We start from the raw sequence: 12,620 nt of genomic DNA, 5'->3' as shown, positions 1-12,620 counted from the left end.
ATTCCTTTTATAATATCGAGAGTTGTGCGTGACATGTACATATGAAGACTCACTTTTTTCGTTTATCATATTATCTAGGTTGGCATCTTAGCATTCTCGCACAAGATTCAGACTCCCTCTGGATGTTTTGGCACCACAGTAGCATCAGGGATTCCTGCTAATTTGGCTAAATTAAAACAGTGGGTCCGGGAACTCAGAGCGCTTGGTAGGGCTGTAATAAACTTCTTCCCACGCTAGAAAGTCCCGTGCATTGTAGAGGGAATAATTTTATCTTTATCAATAAGTAGGGTCTTCTACCAGTGTGTTTAAACGATAATTTAAAATGTAAATGTAAAATGCGCCAGATGGTAGATAATTCTTTCCCATACGTTTCGGGGTTACTGCCCCTTCTTTAGACTGAAGAAGGGGCAGTAAAGCTTGGTTTTCACTAGCGACGCAAGCACAAGCCCAAGCACAAACGCAAGCACGCGAACAGGAAAAAATATGACCCTTGTGCTTGTGCTTGACACAAGTTCAAGCATCAAAATTCAATGTGTTTGTGCTTTTGCTTGCGTCGAAGCTATATTCACGGTGAAATTATAGCTGTTATCCTTACGCTTGTGCTTCGCTAGTGAAATTCAAAACCAGGCTTAACTGAACCGCAACGCAAGGCAACTTTCGGGAAACTTGAGAAATTATTGCGACTTTTCCAAACACGGAAACGGGCAAGTTGTGAAATGCCAAATGGGGCACTTCGGGTGAAACTCTGACAACTCGTCTACTTCAAGCAGAGAAAAAGTGATCTTACGGTCTGCGCGTTCAATTTTGCACTGATTTAATGTCAGATTCGCTGGTACATTTTCGGTGTTATTGCAAAAAAAAAAAACAAAAAAAAAAAAACGAATGGACCTAAAAAGGAAAATGTGTTCATTTTGTTCGTTTGATGGAAGCTTCAATTAGACAGTACGCGTGATAGAAATTACTGTTATCAAGTTATTTATGAAAGCTAAGTAAGGGGTAAAGTTTCTATAAGATAACAAAGTATGCATTTCGGTCACTAACAAATAAATAAGTTTATTTGAGTGTCTAAGGTATTTAGCTTAAAAATCACGCCTGGATTGTTCTCAGGTGTATAAAAAAAGATATTGTTTTTGTTGCAGGATCAACTTTTTATGCCAAAGCTTTCAAACACGCCTTCTCCATGTTTCAAAATGTGACCAGAAATCAGGTACGACATCTGACGAACCATTTGTTTTCGTCAGTTAAATATCGCACTAAAGGGTATGACGGGTATGGTCTGGAGACTTTGTTTAATTTAATTCCAATGCTTAGTAAAGCAGTGAACTTCAATGAAATTCGTTTCGTTTTAATTTGTTTTTTTTGTCAGGGCTCTGGAAGAAGGAACATAATCTTGTTTCTGACGGATGGTAATCCAAATGATGCTGAAGCCGGGATATATGAAGCAATTGACGAGGGACAGGCTAGGATGGTATGTTATTTGTGAATATCAGTCACATAGGATGACCTTTCGGGATTTTATTGATGTTTGTTAAAATGAAAAGGAAGTTGATACAGTTACATTCTACAAAATTCGAAAAAACTCTCACTGAGAAGCTGATATTTGAAGGACTAACCGTCATCAGAGATACTAATTATTAAAAGTGTTTTGAGAGGAACATGACAACGAAAAACAAATTAGTGTTTATAATCAAATGAGAAGTGTTCGTTGATCCTGTGAAGAGCATACATTTTTGTGTTATTTTAAGCTGATTCTCGCCTTTTTGCATGGGTGTTTGCTCATTCTTATAACTAAACTATTTTTTTATTTTATTTTATTTCATAGAACCACACAGTCCAAGTCAACACATACGCACTTGGTACAGGCATATCGGCTAACGGTCTGCAAAGATTACAAACAATTGCTAACCAAAATAGCGGTGTGTTTTTTGAAATCAAAGATCAACATGGTGGCGTGTTGAAACGAGTCATGGGAAGCTACTACACATCAATCAAGACTCCTCTTGGACAGAAACCCAGACTTTCTGTGCCTTACACTGACTCGAGGCTGGGTCTTGTGGTGACAATGTCACTAGCCTTGACTCAAAATGAATCACTCATAGGAGTGCTGGCACTGGACCTGCCGCTGGAGCGCCTTTTCAAAGAGGCCCTCCAGGTCTCGTCTACCTCCCTGTCCTATGCTATACTTGTAGACAAAGAAGGTAATACTGTGAAGGATAAATAGTTTTCAAAAGGTTCCTTGAAACAACTCTAGAACTGAACCAAACTTAAACGTTCTCGATTCTCGATTTGTTTGAGCAATCCAGAAATTTGAAATCAGGTGACTTACAAAACGAGATTTTAACAATGACTAATATGATCCTATCCTAAATCATCATTTGCTCGTGCATTGAGCATGCACCACTGAGCTTAGTGGGTTATTTATTATTAACTGAGCGTCGCATTTATGAAAGATGCATTGCTGTATTTCAGGTCGCACCATTTTGCATCCATCTCTTCCTGGTCCTACTGATACAACAAGCAGCCGGTCATTTTTGCCACTGACACTGTTTGAGAGCAGGCTGCCTTCTGACGTCATAAATAACATAACAGGGGGAGGCTTGGGTTATCAGCGCTTCCAGGTAAATAGCCTGACTTTGCTGCGCTGTTCGCATGGCAAGCTAACGCTCGTGCGTGGTACTGGCCATTTCGTTGAGAAAACTGTGTACGTGCACTGTGTATGCGCACTACAGCAATACAGGATGACTCATATTGCCTTAAAAACAAACTGCGTTATAAAACAATGTTAATTTATCGTGGAAACACCTTTTGCATGTTATCTATTGACATCGCCTCGCTCCAAAATCACCAATGAAAATTGGGGGTGCATATCAAAATAATCCCTTTAATCTTCATGATTTGTCATTTTTTGTAGGCTGGGTTTCCTGTGCCACTTGGTGATCAGACTACAGATGGAACACACATATTCTACACTAACGCCACTTACCTGTGGTCACCAGTAGCAAGCGGTGCCTATTTTATTGTCTTAGTAGTGGCTGATGGACAATCTGTTGGAACAAACTTAACATCAGTAAGTTAGAGCCATTAGTTTGCTGGAAGTGACAGAGAAAGAAAGAATACATGCCCGACAAATGCTTATACAAAACTACCAACATAGCATTTCTTGGTCCAGTCTCTACACTAGCCATATGCTTCGCTTTGCTTTGTTAATACTTCGCATCTTCTGCTATAGTCTAGAGTGTCAGTAAAACATACTTCGTGGACTTTCCCTTTCTTCTCACATGTATGCTTTTCTATTTCCTTGGTCGTTCTGTATAGTTTAGAGGTACTTCGCAGATTTCATCATCGTTCTACCATCGCTTGGATTTGTCGTGGAATGACACAAACTCCCATCCTGAGGACATCTGCGGTTTGAGAGACAATCTTCTCATATCTCCAACGTCTTCCACTGTAAAGGTAATCTGTGATATTCTAAAATGTTAATATACGTAATTTGCTAAATCCTTTGAAAACAATAAAAGACATTTTTTTTGTTTTCAAACTGATATTGAAAACCTAATTTCGAACCTGATTAAACCAAATAGTAGGGAAGTTTCCGATTAGGACCTAACTGCAGTTGAGTTCTCGCAGTAACATCTTTTCATATTCTCAGTTTCAACAAAATAAAGAGACTCGACTTTTTTCACTCTGACAAATATATATTTCTTTTTTGTCAACGGCAAAGTCATTTCAGATATCACTGAAACTCCAAACTTTTGAATTTCAGATTGCCCCAGTTGCATTTAACGATTCTGATGAGTATATCTACGTGACGGAGACCCTGAAAGACGTGCAAGATATTCAGCTATTCTTTAATGACAACACTTTCAAGGCTCAGTATAAAGGTTTGGCTTATGAGTAAACAACGCAGATACATTTGAAAAAGTATTGTAAACTAGAAAAATGATAAACCACCATTAAGAGTTTGTTTCTGTGCCTAAAAGACAACAGCATTGTAACTATAGCAGATGAAAGGATGCAGTACTATTCGCTTTTAGAAATTTAACAGAAGGGAATGATGCCTTCGTTTTAATAGCAACATCATCGACATCTATCATCTACCATCTACAGGTCTTAGTGAAGCAGTCCGCGCAGAAGTGAAACTGACTGCAGAGTTAGAAGAAATCTGGCAGAGAGCAGACATTTTAAACCCGGATGTAGTTAGCTGGAGGTGAGCTTAAGCTTGTGACGACACATTTCGTTTTCACAATATGCACAGGAAAAATTCTGGTTAATTTCCAAATAATTAATTCAGTTGAAAATTTCTCTTACTAGGTTTGTAGGAACCCAACAAGGGGTATTAAAAACATATCCTGGTCTCCGGCTGCAAAAGACATATTCTCACCAACAACAATCTTGGTCAGTAAAAGATTGTCTTTTTTTAATTGTTCAGGGGTTATAAACAAAGGGAAAATACATAAAATATATTGAAGAGTTAGTATGAAACATTTAACCATTATTTCTATGTCTTTGAAATCTCGGTGAATAGCGGCAGAATATTCACCTCGATTTCAAAGAATAATTGTTAAATAGTAGGAGTTCCGCATAGTATTTTAGTACCCTGTTATAAACATTGTAATTGATTATTTGACAGGTACAGAGAAGCAACCTCATCGCCGGAGACGCTCGTAGTATCATTAAGAACATCAGCATACCAACAGGACAGAATGCTCAGCTTAAGTAAAGCTATACTCAAGACAAGGTAAGTCTTGAAATGAAAAGCTGCTAGCAAAAGCGCTATTAAGCATTTTTTAAACAACACCTCTTCCAATACTGAGTTTTGTACCTTTATATCGCTTTAAGAGTTCTTTAATTCTACCACGGCGACTTAAGGCAAAGCGCTTTTACTAACACATCCGAAGGCTGCATATCCTAGGGTGAGGTAGCAGATCCTAATGACGTCTCACAGTTATTTCCTTTGACATGTAGCTGCGGGACTGGTCAGCTGGGAGACGTATTAGCGGTGATGGGACTGGAGATGACCGAGAGCTCTTTCGTAAAGCTTATTACTGATAAAGTAAGTCCAGTTCAAAGTTGAGGTCACTTTCACCATCTAATAAGTAGCAAAAAGGAAAAGTAGACCATTGTATATGACATATTGTTGCGCGTACTAATTACTCTTATCTGTTGATCGATGTCATGTTTTAAGGAGGCTCGATGTAGTTTTTTTAGCCCTAGGGTGTTTTTTTTTTTGAAAATGAAAATTATCAAGGAAGCCAATCTTCGATTTTTGCCAAATTACGCCATAATCATATTAAATATGACCAAAGTTTAATTTTTTACTGTTCACTTAGCCACAAAGGTTACCATAGCAACGATTGTCGTTTTCTTTTGTTTTCAAAGAAGCCTAATTTTCTCGAAATCTAGATTGACTCTTGGTATTTATTTTTTGATATGTTAAAGTTTAGTAGATGGACTAATGACCCTAATGACCCTGGGCTTGTCACCTTGGTAGAGCTTGCGTGTCTCAGTGACCCCAAGAGCTATGCCGGTGGGGACTTAGTCCCTGGTGGGTTCAACCGTGCCGGATTGGTCAAGGGATAGAGACCTGACAAAGGGCAGCCCCTGGTCCTCCAGGTTGGGGGTCGGGCGTTAGGCTAATCACCTAACCTCGTAAAAAAATGAATGATTACGGAAACCTTACACATTAGAGGCAATCTACCGAATCTTGGGGGCCGAGTGGCACACAACATGACGCTCCAGAGCGAAAGCCGCATGGAAACTCTGGAGCCAAGGACGCCATTAGTGCACCCAAAAACACAGTTGAGGATAGGAAACTGGAACGTAAGAACCTTGTATGCACAAGGGAAGGCAGCCCAAGCGGCGAAAGCAATGAGAGAGGCTAAGTTGCAGATAATGGGTATAAGTGAAAGCAGATGGTGTGGATCGGGGAAGTTCATTCTCACCCCGGGGGGGGGGGGGGTACTCGACATAATTTCGGGTAGGGAGGTGCGGCCCGGCCTCCTAAACCCTGACCCTGTTTAAGACACGAACCTCTGATTTTCCTACCCTGTTTAAGACAGATTGCCAATTTTTGATACCCCGTATAAGACATAAACAAGTACCTCACTGGCTTGTTGTGATCGTGAATTAAGCTAAGTATCAATGCCGAAATCAACGTAAGTCAGCAATACGGAAGCATTTGTGAAAATTCGGCTTGTTACACCTCTGCAGGCATATAAGCCTATCCTGTTTCACTTTGGTCCATGCAGAGATACCCTGTTTAAGACAAAAATGGGTGAAAAATATACCCCGTTCAAGACAAAAAAGCCTGAAAACCATACCCTATCGGGACGCACGTCCTCGTTAAGCCCTAATAAAGGAGTGCTCCCCCCCCCGGGATTCTCACTACAGGTGAGACAATAGTGTATTCTGGCAGAGATGACGAAGTTCATCAACATGGCGTGGCCATCATGCTAAACAAAGATGCAGCAAAAGCATTGATCAACTGGACACCTATAGATGAGCGAATAATTCGAGCCAGATTCCACTCTAGCTAGGTATGTCAAGTTAACGCTGATACATGTCTATGCCCCCACTAATGACACTGATGAAGAGGTCTATGAGAAGCTCCAGGCAATAGTGGAAAAAACACCGAAGCACGATTTGCTGGTTATCACCAGCAGCGATGTAGAAGGATACGAAAGAAAAAGGGGTCATGGGTAAACATGGAGTTGGAACCAGGAACGACAATAGCGAGAAACTATGCGGGTTTTGCGGCATGAACGACCTAGTGATCACAGGTACGATATTTCCTCATAAGGAGATCCATAAACAAACTTGGATATCCCCTGATAGACGCACTTGCAATCAGATAGATCATGTGTTAATCAACAGGAAATTTAGAACATCTGTGCTGGAGACAAGAGCCATAAGATCAGCTGATATCGCCAGTGACCACCACCTAGTTTGCACCAAACTGAGGTTAAAGCTAAAAGCAGCTCCTAAAAGACGTGGAATTAGGAGAACGAGATAGATACTCAGAAGCTGGAGAACGATGTGTGTAGGAGGCAGTTTTGTTTGGAACTAAGGAACAGGTTTGAGATATTGCAGAGGGAGGAGCTGGAAGATGACGAAACAGATCGGGCAGAAGCTGAGCTGGAGAAGGCTAACGATATCATAGAGAAGGCTTACAATATGACAGCAAAGAAAGTTCTAGGATATAAGAAAAAGAAAGTTAAGCCATGGATCAGTAAAGAATCATGGGACCTGATTGAGCAGAGGAAAACGATTAAACTAAAACTTGATGGAACCAGCTCCGAGAGACTGAAAGAAAAGAGGCGAGTAGAATATAAAGCCAAAGACCGAGAAGTGAAGAGGCAAATACGCAGGGACAAGAGGAATTGGACAGAAGGGATAGCAAAAGAAGCAGAGGAAGCAGCGAATATGCAACACATGAATACTCTTCTCAACTTAACTAAAACGATCTGCAACGACAAACCAAGGCAGAGCACAGTAGTCAACGACAGAAATGGTAACGCCGTAACCAGCGATAAGGATAGAAGGAAGCGGTGGAGAGAGCATTTCATGGAGATACTCAATAGGGAGGACGAGCCAGCCTACCCGATCAATGAAGAAGATTGTGAACAACAGGACATAGCTGACATTGACACGGGACCTGTGAGCAAAGCTGAGATAAGAAGGGCAATAAAGAGTCTTAAGAATGGTAAAGCCCCTGGTGAAGATATGATAACAGCAGAACTACTGAAGGCAGACCTTGAATTTACAACCGACAGAGTGAAATAACTTATAGACACGATCTGGAGTCTGGAAAAGGTCCCACGTAAATGGAAGAGGGGACTCATTATTAAGATACCGAAGAAAGGGAACTTAAGGGAGTGTAAGAACTGGCGGGGAGTGACTCTCCTACCAGTTGCTAGCAAGATATTGGGAAGAATTGTAATTGATCGCATTCGCATGGGGATTGACAACAGGATCAGTAAGGAACAGGCTGGATTTAGATCTGGTAGAGGAACGACGGAGCAAATTTTCATCCTACGCAATATATTGTAGCAAGTGAATGAATGGCAGGCAACTCTCTATATCAATTTCGTAGATTTCGAGAAGGCGTTTGACTCAGTGCACAGAAACGGCTTATGGATGATAATGAATCAGTATGGTATCCCACAGAAGATTGTCAACATAGTTAGAGCGCTGTACGATGGCTTTGAATGTGCTTTTGCGGAGGAAGAAGCAACCTCAGAATGGTTCGAACTAACGACTGGTGTCAAGCAAGGATGTACAATGTCTGGCTTTCTTTTCCTGCTCATTGTAGACCGGGTAATGAGGCATACTGTGAAAGAGAAGGGAACCGGGCTAAGGTGGAAATTTACATCAAAACTTGAGGACCTAGACTTCGCTGACGATGTAGCTTTAATTTCCTCAACCCAAAGACACATGCAGTTGAAAACAAACAGGCTGGTAGAAAATGCAGAAAGGACAGGCCTTCGGGTAAATGTCGGGAAGTGCAAAGTCTTGATGTCAATGCAAAGAATAATGAAGCCATCACAGTGAATGGTCTGGCGTTGGAAGATGTAGAGAAGTTAATCTATCTAGGAGCCACAGTATGTAAACAAGGGGGGCGGAGAAGAGGACATCAAGGCTAGGCTAGGGTAAGCGAGGGGAGCGTTTGTGAAGCTAAATCGAGTATGGAATTCCAGCAGTGTGTCGAGGAATACGAAGATCAGGCTATACAAAACATTGGTCAAACCAGTTCTCATGTATGGTTGCGAAACATGGAAAATGAACGAAGGTGATGCTAAGAAAATCGATGTGTTTCAGAACCGATGCCTGAGGAGGATAATGAAGATTAAATGGCAAGATAAGATTAGTAATAGAGAGCTACTGGAAGGGGCTAACGTGGAGAAATTGAGTGAAGAGGTAAGAAGAAGGAGATGGCGATTCATTGGACACATCCTCTGACAACAACCTGACAATGACTGTGTTACAGCCCTGACATGGACCCCAGAGGGAAGGAGAAAGAGAGGTAGGCCAAAAACAACCTGGCGGCGCACAGTAGAAAAGGAGAGGTCCAAAGCAGGGTGGCAGTCCTGGAGAGAGGTGCGCACTGCAGCGCAAGACAGGAATCGATGGAGAGCACATGTGGAGGCCCTATGCGCCAACTTGGCGCCAGGGGACAAGTGAAGTGAAGAAGATGGAGTAATTGTTGACGAAATTTTAGAAAAATCTGTAAGAGCGTTTTCAAGTAAATCAAGAATGACGTTTTCAAAAAAATCCCGTTTTAATGTGAAATAGGCGCTTTTAAAATTGTTTCGTAGTATTTGAGCACAGTTATTCAAAATGAAATATAAATACTTACACCATGAAAGACCATTAACTAAAAGCGGGAGAGGTTTTGCTTTAATTTGATAAAATATATCGACTGCCGATTGTAGGAAACTACAAGAAGTTAAAAGAAACTTCATTCTTGATTTACTCCAAATCGCTCTTACAGATTTTTCTAAAATTTTGTCTACAGGTAGTCAATCCACTATACTTAAACATATCAAAAGATGAATACCAAGAGTCAATCTAGATTTCGAGAAAATCAAGCTTGTTTTAAAACAAAAGAAAAGGACAATCGTTGCTATGGTGACCTTTGTGAGTTAGTGACCAGTAAAAAATTAAACTTTTGTCATATTTGATCATTACGGCGTATTTTGACAAAAATCGAAGATTGGCTTCCTAGAAAAGTTTCATTTTCAATACAACCACCCTAGGACTAAAAAAACTACATCGAGCCTCCTTAAAGCTGAGTACCATCAGTCGTCCTTAAATTGATTGTTGTACTGAAGCAGGAATTGAACTGCACTTCTATCGGGGTTTTTTCCAACAAGTTTGCGCAAGTTAAATTTTCTTAGAAAAACCGTTGCAAGTATTACTCTTTGTGTTTTTTTATATCATATCCAAGAGAAAACACGGGTTAATTCCGACTTTATATTGTTAGGAGAGGATTTACCGTTTTTTAGTCATTTCGTTGTTTAACCGTATAATATTAGGGAAATTACCTTGTTTTTAATTGTTTATCCAGTAAAACTACTATAGTTCGCGATTTTACTATGATGCTATCGTCCAGTAAAAGTACTATCCGTAGTCACATGATCTTTAGTAAAACTACTGACAACCAGTACAGTAAAAACCCGCGTGTAAGAACCTAGAAATTAAGAACCTCCTGGCAGAAATTTGCTTCCTCAATACCCCAAAAGGTTCTTATATGTGGGGTTAAACTATTTTATTTATAATACAATAACTGTATTTTATCAAAAAGGATGTCTTTAGAGATCAAGAATTGCACAGGGAAGCTAAAAAATGCCAGTAAGTACCCCAAAATATAAGAACCTGTTTTGCCAAACTCTAAAAAAGCAGGTTCTTACACGCGGGTTTTTACTGTATTTTCTAAATTTAGCTCATTCTGCCAACGTGGCAAGAAATCTAATTTACATTTCTTTACCGAACCTTCTTGAACCTTCGTTGAGACAATTAAGACACGTGAAATGCACATGTTATGATTTATTTTTAGTTATCCGAACTCGTGTTTAACGTTTAGTGCAGCGTTCCTTGTTTACTTAGCTGATGCAATAGTCAGAGAGCCGTTAGTATAAATTTTGCAACATTGTTACTGTATTTCGATTTACATATCGGACCTTCGACATTTCACATTCTCGATTTACGAATTGTATAACACTGCAAGAAGAAGATTAAACAGCGTTGAAGTTCACTTCTGTGTTTGAGTCTTGGGTTTGTCCGAATTCCAGATAGATAGATAAATAGATAAAACTTTATTTTGACACGATAATAATAAAAGCTAAAAGCTTGTGGGGTCGTGTATTTAAATTAACTATGCTAAGATTAAAATTACAATTAAAAAATCTAAAATTACAATTCTTATACAGTAAAACTAATTATTTAATTAAATACTAACTAGACTGTTGCTATGTATACTAAATGATTACAATAAACTAACTAAAAACTAAACGAAAAATACCAAAATTACAGTCAGGAGTTGACATTAATACTCTTTATAAATTCTGACGCTGACTTATTTGAGCGTAAACAACGCTCATAATGTGCTCAAGACGTTTCGACCGAGAATCTTCGGTCTTCTTCGGTTGTTATCATGGCATAAAACGGCTTTTTAACGGTTTCACATTGTACGCGCGCGCGAGTGACTAATACAAATACACGCGAACGCTGCGCGAGACTATGAACATTATGTAAGTGACTTATATACATCAGGGATGTCTATATGTTCATTTCCCGCATTCTGGTCCCTCTGCGAATGCCACGCTTCTAGGAAAAGCCTCTTGTGGTAATCGCCTGACTTGTCCACCACCGCTGCATGATTGAAATCCATATCATGGCCAAACGTGTTCGCGTGTTGCGCAATCTTAGAGTTTTTGTCGCAAACACGGACTGTTCTTTGATGTTCTTTAATTCGAGTAGCTAACGCTCTGTCCGTTTGTCCATAATAGGTAAAATTGCAGTCAAAGCAGTTAACTCTGTAAACTACACATCTAGACTGGAATGCTGTGAGTTTGTCCTTCGGTCTGGGGAAGCGTGTGCGTAACGTGTTAAGTGGTTTAAAGCCAACTTTGACCCCGTTGTTGCGTAGAACTTTTGAGATTCTTTCAGTTACGCCTTTCACGTAGGGTAGAACAACAAACGATTAACTAAAAACTAATTATATATAAAATCACTGTGTCTGTGGCGGGTTTTTTAAGCCGACAGCGCGTTAAAATTGAAATCTTTAAAATATGCTCTATTTACAACATGCTTTCTTAGCTCTAAAAAACTTGAACAACTCTTCTGTTGATTGTGGTATTTAACAATGTTCCAAAGAACAGATCCCTTGTATCTGAGTGAATTCTTTATGAATCGCGAGTTGAATCTTGGTATCGAAGATAGTTGTTTTCCTCGGAGCGAATAGCCATGACTGGAGTTGTCTAGTATCGATTTCGTCAGGGGCTCGGGCAGGCTGCCGTTGTTTGCCTTATAAAATAGCCTAAGGATGTCGAGCTTATAATACAGGGAAAGGGTAGACCACTGATCATATTTGAGCACATCATTTGACGGCATGTCCTTGGGCAAGTTAAAAATTATTCTTGCCGCCCTACAATGTAGTCTTTCTATAGAGTCTAGCATATCGGAGTTACAACACGATCCCCATAAAACTAAACCATATTTTACAGAAGGTAGTATCAGTTGCCGCAGATTCCCGTGTACAGGAAATTGTGACCAGTTTCCATTCCCGCAGTGAGCGAGTGCTCAAGAGTTAATTCCCTCAAGTTGAGGTATTGTCCGCCGCAAAAGTCCAGTTTCATTCCCCGTCCTGATAGTGAAAAAACCTATCGTCACAATATGCATTACTATCATCATTACATTTCAGGTTGTCTTGGATAAGGATGCTAACATGGATTTGTACGTACTCGAACGCAGCGGGTAAGTTATATGTTGTAAAAAGTTAAATACCCACGTTAATGTTTATGTTTTTAAGGTTTATAGTGCTCTAATTTAACTAATTTAATTCAATCTTTACAATGCACTAACTTGACCAAGTGAGACTCTTATGAAGGTGGACTGAAGCC

General features: G+C 39.9%; 1 protein-coding gene across 5 annotated transcripts in view; it reads left to right on the top strand.

Moving 5' to 3' along the window:
* Nucleotides 1-12,620, top strand: part of LOC144653068 (VWFA and cache domain-containing protein 1-like) — a 49,816-nt gene that overhangs the window by 7,134 nt on the left and 30,062 nt on the right. For all 5 annotated transcript variants that reach the window (XM_078512984.1, XM_078512983.1, XM_078512982.1 and 2 more), the window contains 13 exons: nt 79-205; nt 1,140-1,207; nt 1,367-1,468; nt 1,823-2,198; nt 2,470-2,618; nt 2,912-3,067; nt 3,316-3,453; nt 3,764-3,881; nt 4,108-4,207; nt 4,312-4,395; nt 4,631-4,738; nt 4,966-5,053; nt 12,422-12,474. In XM_078512984.1, coding sequence (XP_078369110.1) covers nt 79-205; nt 1,140-1,207; nt 1,367-1,468; nt 1,823-2,198; nt 2,470-2,618; nt 2,912-3,067; nt 3,316-3,453; nt 3,764-3,881; nt 4,108-4,207; nt 4,312-4,395; nt 4,631-4,738; nt 4,966-5,053; nt 12,422-12,474 — 1,667 coding nt within the window. The remainder of the gene's footprint in view (nt 1-78; nt 206-1,139; nt 1,208-1,366; nt 1,469-1,822; nt 2,199-2,469; nt 2,619-2,911; nt 3,068-3,315; nt 3,454-3,763; nt 3,882-4,107; nt 4,208-4,311; nt 4,396-4,630; nt 4,739-4,965; nt 5,054-12,421; nt 12,475-12,620) is intronic.

The sequence above is a fragment of the Oculina patagonica genome, chromosome 5, assembly GCF_052425735.1.
Source record: "Oculina patagonica isolate OP01 chromosome 5, crgOcupat, whole genome shotgun sequence".
Taxonomy (NCBI): Eukaryota; Metazoa; Cnidaria; class Anthozoa; order Scleractinia; family Oculinidae; genus Oculina; species Oculina patagonica.
The sequence above is the reverse complement of the archived record's forward strand: the minus strand, read 5'-3'. Positions and strand labels throughout refer to the sequence as shown.